The following is a 23,285-nucleotide window of genomic DNA, read 5'->3' on the forward strand; positions in this document are numbered from 1 at the left end:
AAACCTGTGAAAATTTTACCAAATTTGTTAGAGTTTTTAAAAAAATAGTAAAAAGTTTGTGAAAGAATTCTCGTAGTGTCTTGTATATGAATGATCGAATGTGATGATGAGTTGGAAAAGAATTTGATGGAACCTTTTACCAGATTTGGGATTTATTTATAGCTTTATGTTTCTTCATCTGCAGTTTCGTTGCTGTTATAAAATTCAATCACCTGCAACAATGGCCAAACTAACATACATATAATCGTCAGTCAACGATTAAAAAAATCAAAACGTGGTTCGCAAGGCGTAAACTTAGTGATCAAGGAATCAAATCACTATAAAATTCCAGCATCTTCGTCTTCAACCTCACAACTCTTGAAACATCAAGTAGCCAAGCAACCTGCAAAAGTTTCAAGACAAGTTACAACGATGGCTTCTCCTACTCTTCTTGGTCCACCAGAGCTTCAAAACCCAATCCCTAATTCATCATCTACCGTCGATGGCGATTCATTCATGAATCTAACGGTGGCAAATTTCAACCAAACAAAGGTGTCTCCCCCACCACCTGCAATAGGTTTTACAGAGAATTCATCTCCTACATTTCTTAGCTCCGGAAACCCATGTCTCGATTTCTTCTTCCATGTCGTACCCAGTACACCACCTGAATCCCTAACCCAAAGGCTCCAACTGGCCTGGGCTCATAACCCTTTGACCACCCTCAAGCTAATATGTAATCTCAGAGGAGTTCGTGGTACTGGAAAATCTGATAAAGAGAGCTTCTACACCGCCGCGCTTTGGCTCCACTGCCTCCATCCCAAAACCCTAGCCTGCAACCTCGATTCTTTTGCTAATTTCGGCTACTTCAAGGACTTGCCTGAGATCCTTTACCGCCTTCTGCAAGGACCCGATGTAAGGCGGGTCCAGAAAGCTGAGTGGATGCAGAGGAAAAAGGGTCCAAGGAGGTGTCGAAGGCGGGTGGGAGTATTTCCTTTCAAAGGTAAGAAAAGGAAAGGAAAAAGAGAGAAGAAGCCCGCCATTACTAGAGACGCTAGAATACAGAGAGCTAAACAAAGGGACGCCATGGAGAAAGAGAAAGCCAGCTCCCTAAGGAAAGAGAAGAGACTTGCCATGGCTAAAAATGTCATTGAGAGATACTCGCATGACCCTGATTTCAGATTCTTGTACGATCGCGTCTCGGATCTTTTCGCCGAATATCTCAAATCCGATTTGCAATTCTTGGATTCCGGCGAGGTCAATAGAGTGAGCCTTGCCGCTAAGTGGTGCCCTTCCGTTGACTCCTCGTTTGATCGGTCAACGTTGATCTGCGAGAGCATCGCCAAGAAAGTATTCCCTCGCGAATCCTACCTCGAATACCAAATGATCGAAGAGGCACATTACGCGTACAGAGTTCGCGATCGGTTGAGGAAACAAGTGCTGGTTCCTCTTCGAAAAGCGCTGGAGCTGCCCGAGGTGTACATAGGAGCAAACAAATGGAGTTCAATTCCGTACAACAGAGTAGCCTCTGTAGCCATGAAGTTTTACAAGGAAAAGTTCTTGAAGCATGACGGCGAGCGGTTCTCCCAGTACCTCCAAGATGTGAAAAGTGGAAAAGCAAAGATAGCAGCTGGTGCTTTGTTACCACACGAAATAATTGCAGGCTTGGACGATGACGACGGGGGACAAGTAGCAGAGCTTCAATGGAGGAGAATGGTGGATGACCTGCTGAAGAAAGGAAAGTTGAGTGACTGCATTGCAGTATCCGACGTGTCGGGTAGCATGTCGGGGACGCCAATGGAGGTTTCAGTAGCACTAGGGTTGTTGATATCGGAGTTGAGTCAGGAGCCATGGAAGGGAAGGTTGATTACTTTCAGCGCAAACCCAAAGCTGCAGGTGGTGGAAGGAGACAATCTCTTATCAAAAACCCTGTGGATAAGGAGGATGGAGTGGGGCATGAACACTGATTTCCAAAAGGTGTTCGATCTAATCCTGCAAGTTGCAGAGAATGGGAAGTTGAAGCCGGAGAAGATGATAAAGAGAGTGTTCGTGTTCAGCGACATGGAGTTTGACAAGGCATCAGCGAATAGTTGGGAGACGGATTACCAGGCCATAGTAAGGAAGTACAGGGAGAAAGGGTATGGCGATGTGGTGCCGGAAATAGTGTTTTGGAACTTGAGGGATTCAAAGGCAACACCGGTGCCGGCATCGGAGAAAGGAGTGGCGCTGGTTAGTGGGTTTTCCAAGAACTTGATAAAGGTGTTTCTGGATGTTGATGGCAAAATGGATCCAGAGATTTTCATGGAAACTGCCATCTCTGGACCTGAATACAGCAAGCTTGTCGTGCTTGATTAGTTGAAAGCATCTTACACTTCTGTGTGTGTGAAGTTATTTTGTTTTAAACATGAAGAAGATAAACAGTTTACGTAAGTATAGCATCCATTATATATACAACTTATATATATATATATATTAAGGGTATGTTACATTAAATAAACATCAGATACATCTGTCTTTTTCATCACAAAATACAACAATTTCAATGTTACAATACGTTCCAAATATTATCAAACTACCTAACCAAAAAATTAAACCCCTGCAAAAGTTAAACCATTTGTGGCTGTTTCGCTTCCGATGAATGCATATGCATTCCAAATAAACAGCATTGTTGAACACGATATCTAATTAACCAGATATTACTACAACACCGAAAAAGGAAAAAGAACAAGATTCTAAGATCTATAATTCGATTACCTACACACTGCTTGACAATGTAACAAGCAAAGGCACAGAACCATTGTCTCTATACATTTCAGTCCAACTTCCGAATTGAACATTAATAGTCAGCACCTCATTTGTATGAACCTGCACCTCCAAAAGAAAAGGCTTAAATTAAAATTATGCCAGAATACCAGAATGACCTTATCCCTTGTATCAATTATTAGCCGCTGTATATCATTAATGTATCATTTGTACTGAATTTATGTATCATCTGTATTGACACATCGAAATCTCTTGTACTGATTAACATTTTACCTATTTATTCCAACATGCTACATTTTCAGGGAAACACAGATCAGTAAGATTATCAAATATCAGACAACATACCAAGATCATCTCAAGTGTCCACTGACAGTTCCCCAAGCATTAGAGCAGCTTAATGCCAGATGCATTAGATTTGATAACAATCGTCAATAACAAACTAAATGCTACTCAAAGGCAAACTCTAATTTAAGGAACTATAACAAACTAAATGAATATATACTTGCATTACTCAAAACCTATATGCGCAGGGATAAGCCAAACTTCATAAAAAGTTTAGGCTCAACTCAGTTAAATTGAAATCAGCTCAGAGTTTCACCAGAATTGAACTTGAGTCAAAAAAGAAGCTTGCTCAACTAAACGACTCAAACTTAAACCCAAAACTTCTGGATCAAATGCTCAGAAACACATTTACTTATCTATCACTAATTTGAATGAAGTTAGTAATTAAAATATGTAGTATATTCTATATTTTTAAATATAATACTATTTTATATTAATCAGATCGTATAGTTACATACTTCTATATATTGAAATAATGATAAATACTATATACTTCTTTTATTTAACAAATATCTTTAAAAAAAAGTTCTTTATCAAACTTAATCGAGTTTAAGTCTGTTTTGAGTTTATTCAAGCTTCAACTCATGCTTGAGCTTGATATCAATGATATTTTGCTTTTACAATGTTCTTTTGGAATGAAACCGGAACTTTCTGTTTCTTTAAATGAGCCAAAACTCAAAAGATGAAAAACTTGATTCAAGACTTCAAACCGAATAGCTACAAGCAATATTCATATCAACCAAGGAGGAAACATAATAATTTGGCTCAGTTAGATTTGTGGTACAATTAGATATCCAAATCCCCAATATGGGGTCCATCTTCAAATCAACCCTCTGAAATCTAAACCAAACGTACCGTACACCTGACAATTTATCACTTGATTTTCTGTTTTCCAATTTACTCTTTAGATTTACCTTATGCTCCTCAATTTAACTGTAAATGCCAAAGCTCTTCCAGAAACTTACAAGAACTATCTTCGCCTTTTCTGTGATGCAGGTGTACTCCCTGATGATAAAATGAGATACAAGGCATCACGAGAGCAGTTATTTCTTTTTCATTCAATTAATCCGCAATAGTTACTCAAACCAACCAACTAGAAAGACATAAGAATATTAGAAACTCCGGTAATAACTTAATGATATAGAAGATATGCTTCACTAGAACACAAAGATATCTGTTGATGGGCCCTGCATGGTTAAACTTTAAAACATATATAAGCCGAAAGGAATCATACTTGATGGAACTAATTTTGTTTCAGATTTTGGATCAGAAATATAACAAATATGTAAATGAAGTTCCTTGTTTTTTTTAAGCCAAATAATTTTTTGAGACAATTCATTCTTATCATGGCTGTAAGCATCATTATTTAAATGGAAATAAGTAGGAAAAAAACTCAAGGTTTTATCCAAAAAATAAAAACAAAAAAGAACTTAGAAGGTTGCATATAAGACAGGTCTGCATCAAACAACGAGGAAGTAATACCTCCTTGTTATGTTCAATGATAAATTCATTGGTTCAGTCACAGTTCAGAAGAAAGCAAACCTCTAGATTGTTTTCCAGTGCTCCCATCATCTTGAATTCCAGTGATACAACGTGCCTGAAAATGGAAAGGAATGTTTATTGTCTCATCACATAGGATGAAAGAACTACTACAGGTTCGTGTTTGTAAGCAGTGACAGAGCTCTAGAAGAGGGTCGACCAAAGGGGATCATGATTCTCAAGGCTCCAGAGGAAGTTTGCACTAGATATAGAGAAACGTCACCATGAATGTGTTCTATATGTGTATGTGTATGCGTAAAAGATTTACATTTAGATAACTTTAAAAAGCAAAAAAAAATTATCCTTCTATTAGTTTTGAGTTTAATTTACTAAATAAATTTGACTTCTACAGGAAAATAAGAAAATAGCTTGTGGTAATATATTAGACAATGACCAATAACTTTTTGTGTACATTCTTAGTTTATTTGATATCGATGAAAACTTGATTAGAAATTTAATTTTAAGCTCAAAACTACATCAATACGTTGAGAAAGAGTAAGTTCATTTGCATTAATTTTGCTTTATTAACAATAAACTTACAAGATTTATATGGTAGTAAAAAAGAAAAATAAAATCAAGCCCACCGTTCCAGGGGAGAAAAATCCTTCCACCCCCATTCTATATGGTCTGTGCTACTTAAGAAAATGGATATTTCATCATTACATAGGAATACCACTTATGAATAAGAACAACTGATTGCTCTCATTGAATTTACTGTCTATCAACCTTGTGATTCTAGTTATGATAACCTTGTGATTGTGATTATTACCAGTCTTTGTAATTGTGGATTGAATATTTTTCTTTAATGTTATTTTCTCTCTTTTGAAACCTTATAATGCTATGCTACATTAATTTCTTGTTAGGGCCAAAATTCTTCTCACCTTTACCATATTTTCCAAATCACAAACAAACAATAAAACCCAACAAAAGCATTAAACCAAGCCCAAGTTGAGGGGAAAATGCAAAAAAACAGGTCACACTCGTTGGCCTTCTCTGATCTCCAACCACCATTCAGAGGTGAGTGACACCACCTCTACCATCGACCTCAAAAGAATCTAGCCAACATCCCCACCAAATCTCAACATCTAACTGTCAAAATGGGTCTCCCTCGCTGGCAGCACCACTAAACCATCACCATCTTGCCAAAATTAGTCATAACCAATCACTATAACAATCATGAATCACCAATTTGTAATCAACATCGTCAGATGATGTTGTAACATGAAGTGCCAACCCCAACAATCACCAAATGGTCATGCATAAACATCACGCATGATTTCTCATCTCGTGAAACAAATAGGTGGAATTGTGATTATTACCAGTCTTTGTAATTGTGGATTGAATATTTTTCTTTAATGTTATTTTCTCTCTTTTGAAACCCTATAATGCTATGCTACATTAATTTCTTGTTAGAGCCAAAATTCTTCTCACCTTTACCATATTTTCCAAATCACAAACAAACAATAAAACCCAACAAAAGCATTAAACCAAGCCCAAGTTGAGGGGAAAATGCAAAAAAACAGCTCACACTCGTTAGCCTTCTCTGATCTCCAACCACCATTCAGAGGTGAGTGACACCACCTCTACCATCGACCTCAAAAGAATCTAGCCAACATCCCCACCAAATCTCAACATCTAACTGTCAAAATGAGTCTCCCTCGCTAGCAACACCACTAAACCATCACCATCTTGCCAAAATTAGTCATAACCAATCACTATAACAATCATGAATCACCAATTTGTAATCAACATCGTCAGATGATGTTGTAACATGAAGTGCCAACCCCAACAATCACCAAATGGTCATGCATAAACATCACACATGATTTCTCATCTTGTGAAACAAATAGGTGGAATTGTCAAAGGCTCTTCGTTTCTCTCTTTTAAAACGACCTAAAAAATAGAAAGAGGAATAATAGAAATAATCTTCTTTTTCGATTTTGACGTAGCAACACCACTTCATGCCCACTGCTCATCCTTTACATAATCACCCACAACCAGACTGAGGTTAAGAAGCGATAGAGCCGAATTCCCAGTTTTCTAGTCTCAATACATTAAGAAGTAGATTACCAGGGGATTCCATGCCATTCATGCATATAAAGGATCTGTTTGCAAGTGGCTTGGCCCTTTTCATTACCTTAACCAAACTTAAAATATGGCATCAAGCTGCCTACCAAGTAAGAAAGCCATGTGGCAAGAAGCTATTAGTTTAACAAAATTGTTTCTAAGGAAATTTATCCAAGATTTGGTTCTCTTACACGTAAGCATAGAAGGATTTGATTGAGAACTTTCCATTTCAACTATCTTGCAAACCAGAGAGTCTTCCTTGGTTGGAACGCTAGAGAATTTCTCCAACATCAGGAGAAAAGATGTCATCCGTCAATCTCTCAATCATTAAGACTTCAAAGGAGAAAAACGTTTCACCAGATTCCACCACTATACACCTCAAAACAATAGTTAACTGTCACCTCCTTGAATCTAACTGCATTGAGGGAAGGGAAGATTATTGAGTGTCTTCATAGGAATCCAGTGATCCTGCCAGAAACTAACATCTCTATCATAATCAAGTTCGAACCTGATGTTGTTCATAATGTTGTGTAGTCCTTGGTGACCCATCTCCACCAACTACAACCATATGCTCCTAAATGGTAGAGATCAGGGGATTCCTCTTCATAAGTTCTCTCTAATCAAAGTGATCAAAGGGTTTTCTCTCAAAGAAACACTTACCGCTAGAGATGGATGGTTGTCTCTAAATAAGCCTTTACTCTTTTCAACGACAAACCATAACTGTATCCTTTGTTAAGGGACCATAACATTTTCTTTACAAGCACAAATAAAGAGATTGATGACAAAACATAAAGTTAAACCAGTGCAAAGAAAAGGATTTTGATGTTTAAAAGTTAGATTTTATCCTAAGCCTAAGTGGAAAAAACAAATTCAACATCTGCTAAAAAGATATCACAAACCACATCATAAATTGCCACTTGATTGCGCCAAAATTCCAGCGGAGGTAAAAGTAATCTCCCTGCAACATATAAATAAAGAAAATTATTCACAACTAACAAATCTAATTAAAAAAGTAAGCATCATGGTATGTAGAAGGAACTAAAACATCCCAATGAAACGAACATATATTTCTCTCGATAATAAGAGAACCAATCCATGACAAATACACAAGGAATTCAAACAACTTGTAATTTACTACCATATATGAAGGATAATTAGATGTCATTTCTTACTAAATGAAAAATATTACAGAACATGACGTGAAATATTATAGAATGTTGTTTTTATTGAATAACTTGCCTCTGTATATACAACTTCATGAGAAAAAGAAAAAGAAATCCTAATCCTACCTAAACACTTAATTATATAGGTATATTTACTAAGAATAACCTTTTTACAAAATAATTACATATATATATATTCTAACATTTTCCCTCAAATTTTATTTTAAAAAAAATTGCCCCTCAAATTGATGAATGGAAAGTACATCAGAATTCACATGAGTTTTTGTATGAATATAAGGTTGGTGAATAAGTTGGGGACAAGGAGCACATTTTTAATTTAAATGATGGATTAATATGAATATCTCTTACACCAGCTACCAATGGAGAACTATCTGCAATAATTATATTTTGATTGTTTGGACAAAGCGTATGAGTGCTAAAATTTAGTGAAGAATGGATCATATAACATGTGGCTCCTAAATCTATAATCCATAAGTTTCAAATAGGTTCATCTGAGACAATCAATTCTTGAGTAGTAGAAAAGTTACTTGAGATTGCAAGAGAACATGCACCACTCTGCCTGGTTGTAAGTCTACCAGACTCTGAGAGGCCTTTTGAGATTTACATATATGCCTCTGATAGAGCTATTAAAGGTGTCCTTGTGTAGGATGGGCACCCCATCACTCTTGAGAATCGGAAACTGAATCTTACGAAACAGAAGTCAGCATATAAGAAGCATTACCTCTTAGTATGAAGAGTCTACCTATTAGACGCAGAGTTTCTAGCGAACATAGGTTATGTGGCCAATGGGAGCAATTATTGATATGCTCATCGACATGTAAATATATTTTGGTGGCTCCCCTTTGGAGCCTTTCTATTAATATACTTCTCTTTTATCTAAAACAAAAAATAGGTTATGTAGCCAACACATTTTTCAAAACCCAGAAAAGTTATCACCAAGTCAGGCTCAATGCCAAGAACTTTTGGCCTGAATATCACTTCATGTAGGAGCACAAGCCTAGAAAACACAATTTGGTGGCTAATTTCTTGAGCCAGAAGATGACAGAAATGCTGGTCACCACGACTCTTGGAGGCATACTTGCTAGACAAGGTGAATGATGTTGCCAAAGTGTCAAAGCCTACCAAAAATTGACCTAGTGGGTGAAGGACGGTATCATGCAGAAATACTGGCTACAGAATTACTTGTTTTATGCCAAGGGACACAAACTCTATGTTCCCACTGCTGTCATAAGGTAGTGACTGCTGAGAGAGACATGACCCACAATGGGCAAAAATCTAGGCCAAAACAAAATGCTGGCTCCATTTTCTAGGAGTCATTAGTGGCCAAAGATGGATGAGGACATAGAATTGTTTGTTAGGACTTGCTTCATAAGCCAACAGGACAAGATAAAGAGAAAACAAGAAGCAGGTTTGCTTCAACTTCTGGCCATACTAGAGAAGCAAGGATATCAGTCTCCATGAACTTCATCAACGTGTTACCAAAAGTTGACGGCCTAAGATCAATTATGGTGGTGGTGGATCCCAACTCCTCATGCTTGTCCAACAGAGAATGTTGTCAGCTTTTTCTTAAAGCATGTTGTCAAGTATTTTGACATGTTTGCAGATGTCATCAGTGATAGAGATGCTAGATTCACAAGAAAATTATGAACCTGCCTATTTGACATGCTTAACTCATAATTGAAATTCTCTACAACAAATCATTCCCGAACCTCTAGGCAAATAGAGAGGGTTAATGCACTGGAGGAATTTCTAAGACACAATGTCACAGCAAGCCAGAAAAAATTGGATGGAGTTATTGGATACACTCTAATTTTGTACGATCGGCATAAGTCTTCTTCAAATGGGAGGAGTCATTTTGAAGCATGTATCGTGATTCAACCATTGACTCCTCAAGAGATAGCAAAACAGAGTGAAAACCACGGGTTCTCAACAGCCTACCAGTTTGCTAAAGATGTCAGGAGATGCTTGATGATGTCAGGAACAGTCTTGAAAAGGTTAGCAGAAGGATGAAGAAATATGCCGACAGAGGGAGAAGACCTCTGAAATTTAATGTGAGTAACCATGTATTGCTAACATTCACACCCCATATGTGGAAGAAGTCTACAGTAATGTGAGGCACCATTGGTTGATAGAATGGTATACCTTTAAATTGATCAAAGAGTAGGCAATGTAGCCTCTCGACTAAAACTTTTGGATAGGCTGAAGATCCATCCAACGTTCCTTGTAAGCTTTTCAAAGTCTTAATATGAGGATATTGATGATCCTCGCTGGTAAAGTTAAGAGACCACTCTCTTTATCCAAAGAAAATATGAACATGAGAGAGAGACAGCAAGAAGGTTGGCCGCACCTACTATCTATTCAAGTGGATAGGACTATCTGCAACCAACAATAGTTGAAAAAGAGCTGCAGATTTATGGAAATTTAAGAAGTAGATTAGATCGTACAAAGATTATTTGCTTGCATCAACAAGGGAATCGCCTCTTTCCAGTAGGGTGGTTTGTCAGACCCCTCATCCTTGGCACATGTGGCGCATGCTTCCAGCACCTTATATGCACCTATGAGCAGCGAGGAAGGTGAAGATAGGCTATTCAGAATGTTGGCCCGAATTGCAGCACAAGGGCGTGCAATCACAAAGCACTGGCCACACACAGTGCAAAATACTGGTTGCACATGCAGGCGCACAGCAATTGTCGCGCACAGAGGCACACAACACTGGCTGTGTGCGCGAGCCTTGGACAGTTATGGTGCACCTGCAAGCAGATGCAGGGCAAGCATAACAATGGCACATCATGTGTGGGCGAGCAATGCGATGCCAGCGTGCTGGGCATGTGAGACTAAAACATGCAGCAAGCAACTCAAGACAAAGACATGTTGAAAGCAGTGGCGAACGCACAGGGGGTGTGGGTGATCAGCAATTGCGCCGAGAGATGTTGCACGAATAATCACACAACGACATGTTGTAACTTGCAAGCGCTTCAAGAAGAGCAAGTGCAGGTGAGCACACAACGAACTACCAAAACAAGCAGGCACACCGAGTGACGGTAGACCCTTGGAGGTGCATAACAAGCTGTGGCTGCACATATATGTGTGCCACGTGTGGAGCAGGCCCAGCACCGAGTTAAGGCACATGCCATGCAATGCGCACATGGAACAAGGTTACTAGCACAAGTGAACTATGCTGCACATAAGGTGTGTGTGAAGATTATGGGTGGCATCAATTGGGCAAGGCACGCACATGAGAATTAATTGCATGCCAGATGAAGCGGATGTCTACATAACTCTTCAATTTGTGATGTAATATTGGATAGATGCTAGCATCGACATGGCGGCATGCTAACTTGACACTGACAAGGCTGGATCAAACCAAGCAGTTACTGATAGTTATTGGCTGCTGGCAGACAATAGGCTCCGACGGGATGGGGATTCCTGGCTGAGTGACATGTGGCCTCGGAGTGAGACATGCAGATGACTTATCTGCATGTGCGACACATCACTATGTGGTTGGGGTTGTCAACCACAGGGACAGGTAACTTTTGGCCCTTGTTCGAGACATTATAAATGGAGTTTCTTCTCTATATTTGGCAGGGAGAGTTAGGATATTCTGCAAACAATTTTGCTTCCTTTACGGCTATCCAGCCCGTCCCATTCTCATCCAAAATGTGAAAGGCTAATTAAAAAGCAGTGACAAAAAATGGACTTATCCCTCCCCCCAGTCCAGTTTTCGCAAAAGAGGAGGTTTGGGAGTTGCCTATAGAATCTAAGGCATTATAATCCTTTATTGTGATTAATAAAGGTTTGGATTTACTCCTGTAAATTGAATTGCTTTACCTACTCTGCATTTGTGTGCTTGATAAGATAATTTGTCCCTAACATTGGAATTGGCTGAGACTATCCTTAAGACAAGGATAATGTCATTACAGGCCTAACATTAAGATTATAGAACCTCAGTCCCGTGACACTTACCATTCAGTTTCCAACACTTACCTTTAGTCTTCCTTGATATTTTGAGATGACAGACCAAAGAGAATGTTACTGTCGCTTTCGAAGTATCTTGACAAATATGTCATCACATTTTCCTATATCAGCAATCTTTTTGCTCTTTTCACCATTGTTGGACCTTCTAGGACGTAGGGTTCAAGCATAGTCACCTGGACTTTCCTCAGCTCAAATTATTCACTTAAAGATGGTACCTCTTCCTTGCCAAAAACCTGAACTCTGACTTAATCAAATTCTATACTGAGACCTGCAATAAAATTACAAACTCGATGTTTTCCAGTAAAAGTCTTTAAAATTGTAGCATTTTCTTCAAACTTAATTCCAGGGTATTGATAATAGTCAAGTTCTTGTCACAGGCGCTGCAATAGATTTACATACTCAGTAACAGTTTTACTGCTTCGTTCCCTCGTACTAGTTTAAACTTTAATCTCGCATATTTGTGTTGCATATACCAATCTCAGAGTATGTCTACCAAACAACATCTCAAATCTTTTTAGCATGAATAAAAAATGTAAGTTCCACTAATCTCAGGATTCATTGAGTTCCATAACCAGGACATTATTATTGAATCTGCTTGACCCCATGCATTAAATTTTCAATCTCCTTCCTTCGGTCATTTCGCTAAGAGATAGCTGAGTTTCCCTTTTCCTTTCAAATGTGTTTAAATAAAATGGAACCACTTGAGATAATTCTTCTCATTCAATCTATTTGCTATATAAATGTTTTAGAGCTCTCCTACAGGTCAATTGAAGGGAACTTTCTTGATCTGGCAAATGGTCTTAAAAGATATTATCATCTTTGATGTTTCTGACATATTCTTCTCCAGAATGATGTCAAGCCTACTTTTATAAGGATCCAACAGTAAGGATCCTACCAATTGAGGCTGCAAACAGAGAAGTCAAGTTTAATGAGGAGCCAACAACATAGCATGGGTTCAGCTGTGCAGTGATAAAGGCCACTGGAAAAAAAAATGAAGAAAAAAGCTGCAGATACAGGAAATTATGTGTCAGGACAGGCTTTCGTGCGCACAAGGACAAGCAAGGAGAGCCTGCACACTAGGACGAAGCTGGAGCAACTTCAGGGAAACGAGGCTGTGAACTCTATTAATTTTTTCCTTAATAGAGTCACAAGAGTATAAACGATTATGAAGGTCGAGAGAAATCAAGAAGAGCCTAACCATATAGAACTTAGAGAGAGATTGAATTTCTTGCATATTGAGAATGAGCACATACACAGGAATATGTAGCTTTTACAAGAAGAGAAAAATAGAGAATTTATTACAGCAAATCAAATCAAATCTATATATCAGTGGAGATTTTAGAAAGATTTACTTCTTAATCTTATGATAGAATATTAAGGGATTTTCTAATATGTATCATCTCACAAGAACAACAAACATACAGGCTAACCTTTTGGATGTAGGCCCAACTACATGTAACATCCAACATTCAATAAGGAAAAACATATTGATCAAAACTGCTTCATATAGATCTAATTTAAGGGTTAATGTTTCAGTATAACTAGAGAAGCAGGATGTAAAACATTACTGACCTGCCCTGGATCGTTTAAAACTCAAGAACTCTGGGGATCGAGTACATGTTTTTTCTGTTCCTTCTTGTGTTTGAGGACTCGGCTATGTTCACCGCAAAAGAAAAATTTAGAAAATTAGAAAAAATAAAAGTATAAAATTGAGATAAAAATAACATTAATCAGAATTAACTGTGGCAGACAAACAGCAGCCTGTAACGTGGCTTGTAAAGAATTGAAATTGTAAAAATAATATACAGACATACAGAAAATAATACTAGTTTCTGCAAGTCCACTGATAGAATTTCTAGAAAAATGAAGCAACAGTATTGAGCTAAATCAAATTTAGATGAAGATTAAAGCATCAAATGAAAAGTGAAGATTTAGGCACCAAATAATATTACTCAAATGTAAGTACTCCCAATCAGATTTTTCCTTTGATTACATAGGAAGTTGAATGGGAGTGATATAGTTATATAAAGTGATCGAGTAACAGTGAAGCCACTGAAGTGGAAGGAATAATATCAAAGCATATCTCAAAAATAAAACCACTAAATCCATTTCTTAATAAATGAACTATTAAAGTTTTTGGAGAAAATAAACTTCTAATTTTATTATTTATTTTTTATATTTACATTTAGAAAATATATATAATGTGGTTATTTTTATTCTAATTAAACTTTAATTATAAAATATAATTATATTATTAGAACTCTAACTAATATAGTATTTTATTTATCATGAATCTATATCAACACTCCCCCTCAAGTTGGCGCAAAGATATCACACAAGTTCAACTTGCAAATTAAGTTCTGAAGAGATTTGTTATATAATCCTTTAGTAAAAATGTCAGTCACCAGCTCGTCAGAAGATACATGATATAAGCATAGAGAGGCACCAACCATCTTCTCTTTTATGAAATATTGATCAATTTCAATGTGTTTTATTCTGTCATATTGAATTGAATTATGAGCAATATTAATTGCTGCTTTATTGTCACAAAACAGGGATAGTTTCTCGTCTTTAAGCAATTTTAACTCCCTCATTAGCTTTTACAACCATAGTAATTCTCATACTCCTTGAACCATTGTTCTATATTCTGCCTTATCACTAGAGCGGGCAACCATACTTTGTTTCTTACTTTTCCATGTAACCAAGTTACCTCCTACAAGTGTACAGTAATCTGTACTTGATCTTCTATCATTTAGGAACTCAGCTCAATCAGCATCTATAAATGTTTCTATTTTAAGGTGACCATACTTAGAAAATAGTAGATATTTTCCTGGTGCAGACTTCACATATCGTAATATCCGGAAAACAACATGTAAATGAGTCTCACGAGAATCATGCATGTATTGTCTCACAAGACTAACTGCATATGCTATATCAGGTTTGGTATGTGAGAAATAAATGAGTCTTCTAATTAGTTTCTAATATCTTCCCAAATCAACTGATGTACCACAACCTACTTGCAATGTGGTTGCTTTCAATAGGTGATTCTACCGATTTGCAACCCATCATACCAGTCTCTTTTAATAATTTTATGATACACTTTTTTTGAGAAATGAAAATCCCTTTATTGGATCTGACAACTTTAATCCCTAAGAAGTATTGTAATTTTCTTAAATCTTTTATTTCAAACTCTTAAACAAGAAGTTCATTCAACCGAGACATCTCCTTTATGTCATCTCCAGTCACCACAATATCATTCACATAAATAACAAGAAAAGTGACCTTACCCTCACGATATTTAATAAATAAGGTATGATCCGCATTACTTTATTGATATCCAAAAGAGATCATAACTCTTCTAAACCGTTCAAACCATATGCTCTTAAAGGCTGCTTCAATCCGTATAAGACCTTTTTTAATTGACAAACTTTTCCTTGCGTCCTCTCATTTTCAAATCCATGTAAAATTTTCATGTACACCTTTTTCTTTAAATCTCCATGGAGGAATGCATTTTTTACATCAAACTGTTGTAGATCCCAATCAAGGTTAACTGCTTAAGACAAAAATATCCTAATTATGTTCATATTCGCAACAGGTGCAAATGTCTCCTGATAGTCAATCTCATAAGTCTAAGTAAATCCTTTAGCCATTAATGTAGTTTTGTACCTTTCGATCGATCTGTTTGTTTTGTATTTTACAGTGAACACCCATTTGCAACTAACTATTTTTTTTCCTTGTGGAGGTGAAACAAGTTTTCATGTTTCATTCTTTGTCCATGCTCTCATTTCTTCAATCATGACTTCCTTCCACTTGAGATCTCCTAAAACTTCTCTCCAATCCTGTGAAATAGACACAGAGAAAACAGACAAGACAAAAACTCTATAGGAGGGAGATAGAGAATCATAGGAAACAAAGTTAGATATAGGGTGCTTAGTGCAAGTTCTCGTTCCCTTTCTAATAGCAATAGGTTTATCTGATAAATCACAAGAAAGATAACCACCAGTATCTTCTAGAACTAGAGAAGATTCTTGATCTGAAACAGATTGCATAATGGCCTTTTCAGACTTCTCTCTCATTGAATACTTTTTCAAGTCTGTTTTATCTACACGTCCAACATTATCTTCTTGATTAACACTTTTTGCAATAGAATTATCCCATTGGATATGACTCTCAATTGTTACCCAATTAGATATCACTTTTTTTTTCTCACTCTCCTACTGAAGAGGTGTCGGGGTTGAGTTGAAGTAAAACTCATTCTCCCTAAAGGTAACATCTATAGTTACAAAAAAATTTCTAAATAACGAATAATAACACTTGTAACTTTTTTTGGTATAAGAATATCCAACAAATATAAACTCAAGAGCTTTATATTCTAACTTACCCACATTTCTAGCAGAAACAAAACACACACATCCAAACATTTTTGGGGAAACAATGTAGGAATTTTTTCCTTACAAAACCTCCATAGAACTTTTAAAATTTAGAACCCGCAAAAACATTTTATTAATAAAATAGACAGCTGAGAGAACTACATCTCCCCAATAACTCTTTGGTAGATTCATGGTGAACACTAGTGATCAAGCTACCTCCAGTATGTATCTATTTTTTCTTTCAGTAATCTCATTTTGTTCACTAGTGTAGGCACAACTTGTCTGATAAATTATCCCATTTAACTTCAAATAGGCACGGAACCTACTATCCATATATTTTATATCATTGTCAGTTTGCATAATCTTAACTTTAGCACCAAACTGTGTATATATCATTTTATTAAAAGATTGAAAATATAAAAATACATCACCTTTTACTTTTAACAAATAAATCCATGTTAATCTAATACAACAGTCAATAAAAGTAACAAACCGTCTATGACTAGAAAGAGAAATATTCTGAGTAGGTCCCATACATCAGAGTGAATAGTCATAAAAAGATCAGTACTTCTATTATTACTTAAATGATAAGAGTTCCTCTTATGTTTAGCAAGTTCGCATGCATTACAAAACAAACACTCTATAAAAAGATTTTTAAATAAATTAGGATATAATTTTTCTAAACAAAAAGAAAGGATGTCCCAATCGTCGGTGTCATTGTAGTATCTTCATATTGACTTCTTTATTTCCAGTGGTTGCTTGATTTCCAATTAAGTTCAAATGTCTATCCAAAACATATAAATCATCTTGCAGTCTACCAGTGCCAATCCTCTTCCCGATTTGAAGATCTTAAAAAATGTAATGATCAGGAAAAATTTCAATTTTACAGATGAAATCTTTAGTTATGGCACTAATGGATAAAAAATTATTAGAAAAACTAGACACATGTAAAACTGAAGACAGTGTAATAGTAGAAGTACAATTAATAGAACATGTTCCCAACACAAGAATGCATGACCCATCCGCTATACGGACATTATCCTCTTCAGTACAAAAAGAATAGGTTAAGAATTCTTTAGAAGAGCCTGTCATATGTCTGTTAGCTCTAAAATCTATAATCCAATTATCAGGAGTGGAAATAGGATGAGTAATACCTGATTTTACCATATTTGATGTGCCAACAGTTGATAGAGAGTTAAGTTGACTCAGAAGACGCTTCAGATTTTAAATTTCTTATGTGGAAAATGCTATAACGGATGGTAAACCAGGTGTTTCCCTAACTTCAACAAAATTTGCTTGAACTCTTGTGATTCTACCTATTTTTCCTCTCCGACCTCTAATTGGTTTTCCATGCAACTTCCAACAAATTTTCCTCGTGTCTTTACTTGCCACAATAGTCACACTTCCATATATCTCTGTATTGATCAAACTGAACAACTAATCTAACCTTCTCAACTGGTGCAATGTGAAGCATGACATTTCTTCTACTCTCTTCTTATTGAACATAAGCATAAGTTTGTTCTAATGAAGGAAATGGATCCTTACCAAACACTTGAACCCGTATTTAATCATATTCGCTGTTCAAATCAGCTAAAAAATTATAAATTCACTCTTTTTCTATCAATTTATGAAATTCGACTGCATCTGCAGAACACTCTGCTTGAAATCTTGATAGTAATCTAACTCCTGCCATAATCCATTTAGTTCAAAAAAATATTGAAAAATAGTCATCTCTACTTACTTTGTGCCATAAACTTTATTCTGAAATTTATAAATCTGAGCGTCATTATCCATCTGTGAATATGTAAAAGATATTGCATTTCATATTTTTTCGACAGTGTTAAGACACAAATATGTTCTGCCAATATGGGGTTGCATGAAATTTATGAGTCATGACATTAGCAATGAACTCTCAGAGTCCCTTCTATTTTATTCTAAACAACCAACATCTGATTTCTTCACCTCACTAGTAATGTAACTCTGCAATCCTCTAGATTTGATGAACAATAAACAAAATCTCGAGCAAGCAAGATAATTAATTCCATCAAGTTTTACGAGACTGATTTGTAATGAAGGGTTACTAAAACTATTAACACTCATATTTTTTATTGTCATCTTAGAGTGCTAAAAATAAGAAGAAAAAATATTCAATAATAAAAACTGGATCTCCTATCTGCACCAAAGAGACAAAAAAGGACCCAAAAAATCAGAAAAATGACCAAAAAACCAAAACTAGATATGGCTCGGCTCGACTTGACTCTGCTCAGCTTGGTTTAGCGTCGGCTCGGACACGGACAGCTCTACTCAAGTGCAGACGGACCAGGTCGGAGTGATCTGGTGCGCGGAATGGCCACACCAGACATCCCGTGCGCGGAAAAGCAAACTAGCACGAGGGATGGTCTTTGTCCGATCAATGCAGCGCGACTCATCGCGCGACCGGAGCAGCCTGGCGTGCAAGAGGATCAATCGACCCGTCTCCAAACACGGATCGGCCAGATCGGAGCGACAGAGGGCGCAAAATGGCAAATCTCCCGAACACATGCAACCGCGTGAAAAAAAAAAAAAAAAAAAAAGTCGGATAATCGCGATCAAGCCGGATTTTGTGCGGAAAGGAACCAGATTTGTCTCAATCAGGCTTTTCTGGCAGTATTCCACCGTTGTTCGGGCCAAATGGGATGAAACCGGCAGCATGTGCGGCTCACGGACCTCTGCTGCTAGCGGCACGTGTGGCGGACGTGCGCAGAAACTATGACTGTTCTAGCCAGGGTTGAACGGCAACTCCGTTTGGATGATGTTGGGTTTGGTTTCTTTGGTAGTTGAGTACCAACTTTGGCATATTTTGGTTATTTTACTGTTTTAAAAAAATCCTAAAATAACCTTCATTTGTCTTTGATATCATGAAATTTTTAGAAAAAAAAAATTTCTAATTTTATTACTTATTTTTTGTATTTATATTTAAAAGATATATATAAAGTGGTTATCATTATTCTAATTGGACTCTAATTATAAAATATAATTATACTATTAGAACTCTAACTAATATAATATTCTACTTGGTATGAAATCTTTATCAACAACTATCATCAAGGAGCTATTCACATCCTAAAATGTAAGAAACGTGGAAAATTTGTTAAGGACATGGATGATATGCACAGAGAAACCAAAATGCGTCCTTAATACATATTGCTATTAACACACGATTAAAAATGTAAATATACCTCATTAAATTCCCTAGCATTGATCAATTATGACTATAAGGACTGGATAGATGGTTGTTGCAGTTGACACAATTCACAAGGAAGACTATGATACTTGATTTTAATTAAAATTATCATAAAATTACTTACTACTTCTCATTAATTCAATAAAAATATCTTAACTCTTAGATCTTAAGTAGTTGATATGTGATCTCAAATTTAAAAACAAAAACAAAGTTAACAAGAACTTCCACTATCATAGTGTGATTTCTCTCAAAATTACCACACTGCACAATCACTTTTGAAGGCAACATATCATCAGAAAACCTTGATATAACTGCAATATAAACCATTTTAGTGTCTATGACATGAAAATGTCATTGAAGCAACAGGAGAATATGCATTACTATTATCCAATTAGTAGGTTACAATGAAAAAACAAACACAATTAACTGTTCATAACAAAAACATCTTCAGAATATTCATGGCTTTATAAGTTAAGGTAGTAACCAATAAGTCCATGGAAACAACTAATGCACACATTGCAGCACTGCAAACAACTTACATGTGCATTAAAACAAAGTCTCCTCTTAGCTTTTTCTTTGCATGAGCTTTCCTGAGAACAAGTTTTACCCCCTCCAACTCGAGTTTCCAATTTGTGACTTCGATTCACATCATAACACTCATCAGAAGACCTGACTGATTTATTTAAGTTCTCATTCGCAAGGCTAATTTGAGTCAGCTTTCCACTGTCTTGTGCCAATTTAATACTGTCATCTCCCACAGTACCACACTCTTGCACCGAAAATCCATCCTTCTGAGGATTTAAGATCCCACAGCTCACAAAAGTATCATTTTGCAGAGTATTGCTCGTCATATCTGAGACCATTGGAAGAGATTTCTTCCACCTTTTTGCAGATTTCAACCCAAGGATTAAAGTCTCGGGTTCCTTCTCTTTTTCTCCTGAATTACCTGATGGATTTCTCAACAATCCAACAGTAGATTGACTGGGTGATGCCTCAAAGGAATTCCAATTTAATTTCCCTCCAGTCAGGCCCCGAGAACCCTTTGGTAACTCTTTCTTTCTTCTATTTCCAAAATTCCGGAGAGATGAAACACAGCCAGGGTTGATTTCCAGCTTCGATAAACTAACATTAAAAGTATTTTTGTTTGCCCGCAGATCGAGAGAGTCTGTTAATGCATCATTCCTAGTACTGGGACTTTTTAAACTAGCTGATTCTTTGGTCTTAGACCTCCTCAACCTCTGTTCATTACAAGTACCACTTATTTCTGCATGTCCCATCTTTTCAGAAGATTTTCCAACAGAACTGGTGGAAGGTTCTCCTGGCAGACCTATGTTACCCTCCAGTGAACTGGCGTCATTAATTTCCTTCTCAACATAGTCCTTTTTAGCACCACTATTCATGCCAACACTTTTATCATTATCCTTCACATCATCAACTTTATGTTTTCCTCGTCTTGACACAGAACAAGAATGGCAGCCACTTTCTGACATTGTGGAGAATTTGGACGCATCAGTGGGGATACTGTCAGACACATTTTTTGAGGAAATTATGTTAACACCAAGACCTTGCTCACTTTCCTTAATGTCCCCCCAATACTTAAAAGGACTTAAAAAGGATCTAAGGTCTTCTGGACCTGCAAAAACAGCAGTAACCCATGATGAAGGCAGCAAATTTGAAGCAGATAAAAATCCTAACGGCTTATCAAGCAAGATCAGCATAAATAAAAACATCCTGGAACCTAAACTTCTATCTAGGAAACTGATGCTGCCTCAAGTTCTAACCTTGTTCCATTGTTGGCTTGTTGAAATCAAGGATACTCTCTCCCTCCAAGCACCTCTCAGCATATTCTTCCCAGTAAGGAGGAAATCCAAACAAGAAATGACAGAGAACCTGTTAAGATAACATGAAATAAATACAAAGCATATTCTTTGACTAATAGTCACGGCCACCCATGAAAACCTGGCAACAGAACACAACCACACACGCATATCCACGTGCACCCACACCTCATGCACAAGCAAACATGCATGCATATCCACACAAGCACTATGCACACAGATACAAAAGCACACTGGCACACTGCATAAGAATGTGAGTGTGCACACACACGCACGCAAATGCAGACACACAGGCATGTAAGCAACACTAACTCAAACATGGCATGAACACACTAACACGTTCACCACCACATCCACCTGTGCCATGACCATTGTATATGCGCACCCAAGACACAAGGCACAAGTATGCACACTCACATGCACAAAAGCGTGACAGAATCATGGACCAGGACAGACATGCACATACACGAGCGTGGACACGAACACATTACACAACGTCCACAGACACCCAACTTACATAAACACGATAAACAGACATGAATATTCAATACTCGCAAATTGCTTAATTAAGGTATTAAGATTAATTTATATTTTCCGCTAACCTCAGAGGAGAAGCCATTTTCAATAGTGCGTGACTTGTTAATGAATCCATTGACAATAAGGCAAATTCCATCAGCTGTCTCGAGAGTGAAAACGTCGAAACGTTTGACAATAGGTGCCGAGATAAACAAGCGCGCTGGCTTTAAGCTGTGCACGAGAGTAATTACCTCATAAATCAAATGGCAAATTAGAAAACTAAATTTATATTCTATGCTTTCATTTTCCGTTGCTCGGTTTCATGCTTCTCAGCAACCACAATCTCAAGCAATAAGGAAAAGAACAGAAAAATCAAAAGAGAATGAGAATGAAAATGAGAAAAGAAACCGCCAATTAGTGAACAGATCAATTAGAAAATAAAAAATCAAAAGCGGCATAGAACGTGATCTTACTCCCTAGATAATGTAAAACCAGCAACCCCAAGTTTCTTCCCTCCAACATCGTTGGCTTTAATCAGCCACCAATTTTGCAAGCATACCTATTGGTATGTGTGTTAGGAAAGCAAAATCAAAACTCAGTCGGGAAATTCAAAGAGGTTTGGGTTCGAGGAATAAAAATAGAGCACTAACTGTTTTCTGAAAGTGCGATGTCTCGCGAACATTGTCGCTGCTGGGACCAGAACAGGAGGCCATGGGGATGATATCCGACAACCGACCGGCCAGTCCACGAAAGAGTTCCGCGGGAAAACACAGTTTCAGAGAAAGCGTGTCTTTTTCAGTCCTTTTTACTGAATTTTGAAATAGGGAAGAAAGACAACTTCAAGATAAGACGGGCTTTTCACCTTCTCGTAAAGTAATCATTTTAAGTTCTCGGGTATACGTGGCAACCTGCAATTTGTTGTAAATTTTAAAACTATTGTTAATTATAGTTATTCATAAAAATTAATTTTGATAAAAATTATTTAATTTTTAATAAAAATAGGTTTATTAATTTAAAAATATAAAAATTGTTTTTTTTTTGTGCAATTATTGTTTGATATTTTAAATATAAATTTCTAATAAAAATTAAAATTATTTTTTAAAAGTTACATATTAAATTTTTTATTCAAAATTATTAAAAATATTTTTTAATTTTGACTATTGTTAAAAGTATTTTGTTTTTATCTTTAATTATAAAAATATTTTTAAAATATAAAAATTAAAATCAAAACTGAAGTTAAATATTCCCTTTAGTGTAACGATAACTAAATATAGTAAAATAAAGCTAGTATTTTTCACTAAAACTCTTAGTTTACTCGTTTGTTGAGATAGCTAGAATATGTACTTTATGTAAGAGTGTTAAATTGTTCTTTAAGGACAGTAAATCTAGTAAAAAAAGTTAGTATATGTATAGTGAGAAAAACTTTAGAAATGTTTTTATTTTGAAAAGCGAAAATTATATTCGTTAAAATTAACTGTGAATACCAAAAAAT

The 23,285-nt window shown here is 36.5% G+C and overlaps 2 protein-coding genes across 4 annotated transcripts; one reads left to right on the plus strand and one right to left on the minus strand.

Moving 5' to 3' along the window:
• Positions 1-411: 411 nt before the first annotated feature.
• LOC110807010 (uncharacterized) lies at positions 412-2,406 on the plus strand. Its single transcript, XM_022032029.2, has one exon. It carries the CDS (start codon positions 412-414, stop codon positions 2,329-2,331), a length of 1,920 nt encoding a protein of 639 aa, XP_021887721.2. The 3' UTR covers positions 2,332-2,406.
• A 38-nt stretch (positions 2,407-2,444) lies between these two features.
• LOC110807013 (dentin sialophosphoprotein-like protein) lies at positions 2,445-22,640 on the minus strand. Of its 3 annotated transcripts, none has more exons than XR_015814162.1 (10): positions 22,444-22,640; positions 22,267-22,352; positions 21,880-22,024; positions 21,221-21,329; positions 19,979-21,072; positions 13,419-13,500; positions 7,587-7,645; positions 4,624-4,678; positions 3,996-4,086; positions 2,445-2,841 (listed from the first exon to the last, which is right to left on the minus strand). XR_015814162.1 is itself a non-coding variant. In XM_088210095.1 (10 exons), the coding sequence occupies exons 1-9, from the start codon at positions 22,504-22,506 to the stop codon at positions 4,052-4,054; spliced, it is 1,728 nt and encodes a 575-aa protein (XP_088066221.1). In that variant the 5' UTR covers positions 22,507-22,640; the 3' UTR covers positions 2,445-2,841; positions 4,047-4,051. The 3 variants fall into 3 exon arrangements, 2 of the variants coding, with proteins under 2 accessions (XP_088066221.1, XP_088066222.1); XM_088210095.1 differs by having other exon boundaries at positions 4,047-4,086; XM_088210096.1 differs by lacking the exon at positions 22,267-22,352 and having other exon boundaries at positions 2,445-4,086; positions 22,444-22,637.
• Between the last annotated feature and the right edge of the window lie 645 nt (positions 22,641-23,285).

Source organism: Carica papaya, chromosome 8 (genome assembly GCF_054855325.1).
Source record: "Carica papaya isolate Zhongbai chromosome 8, ASM5485532v1, whole genome shotgun sequence".
NCBI classification, from domain to species: Eukaryota; Viridiplantae; Streptophyta; class Magnoliopsida; order Brassicales; family Caricaceae; genus Carica; species Carica papaya.

Coding starts and splice junctions, on each gene's coding strand:
- LOC110807013 (XM_088210095.1), bottom strand. CDS start 22,506: ATGGCCTCCTGTTCTGGTCCCAGCAGCGACAATGTTCGCGAGACATCG. Junction 22,353..22,443: donor CATCGCACTTTCAGAAAACA/GTTAGTGCTCTA, acceptor ACATACCAATAG/GTATGCTTGCAAAATTGGTG. Junction 13,501..19,978: donor GACTTTGTTTTAATGCACAT/GTAAGTTGTTTG, acceptor CGGTGAACATAG/CCGAGTCCTCAAACACAAGA.
- LOC110807010 (XM_022032029.2), top strand. CDS start 412: ATGGCTTCTCCTACTCTTCTTGGTCCACCAGAGCTTCAAAACCCAATC.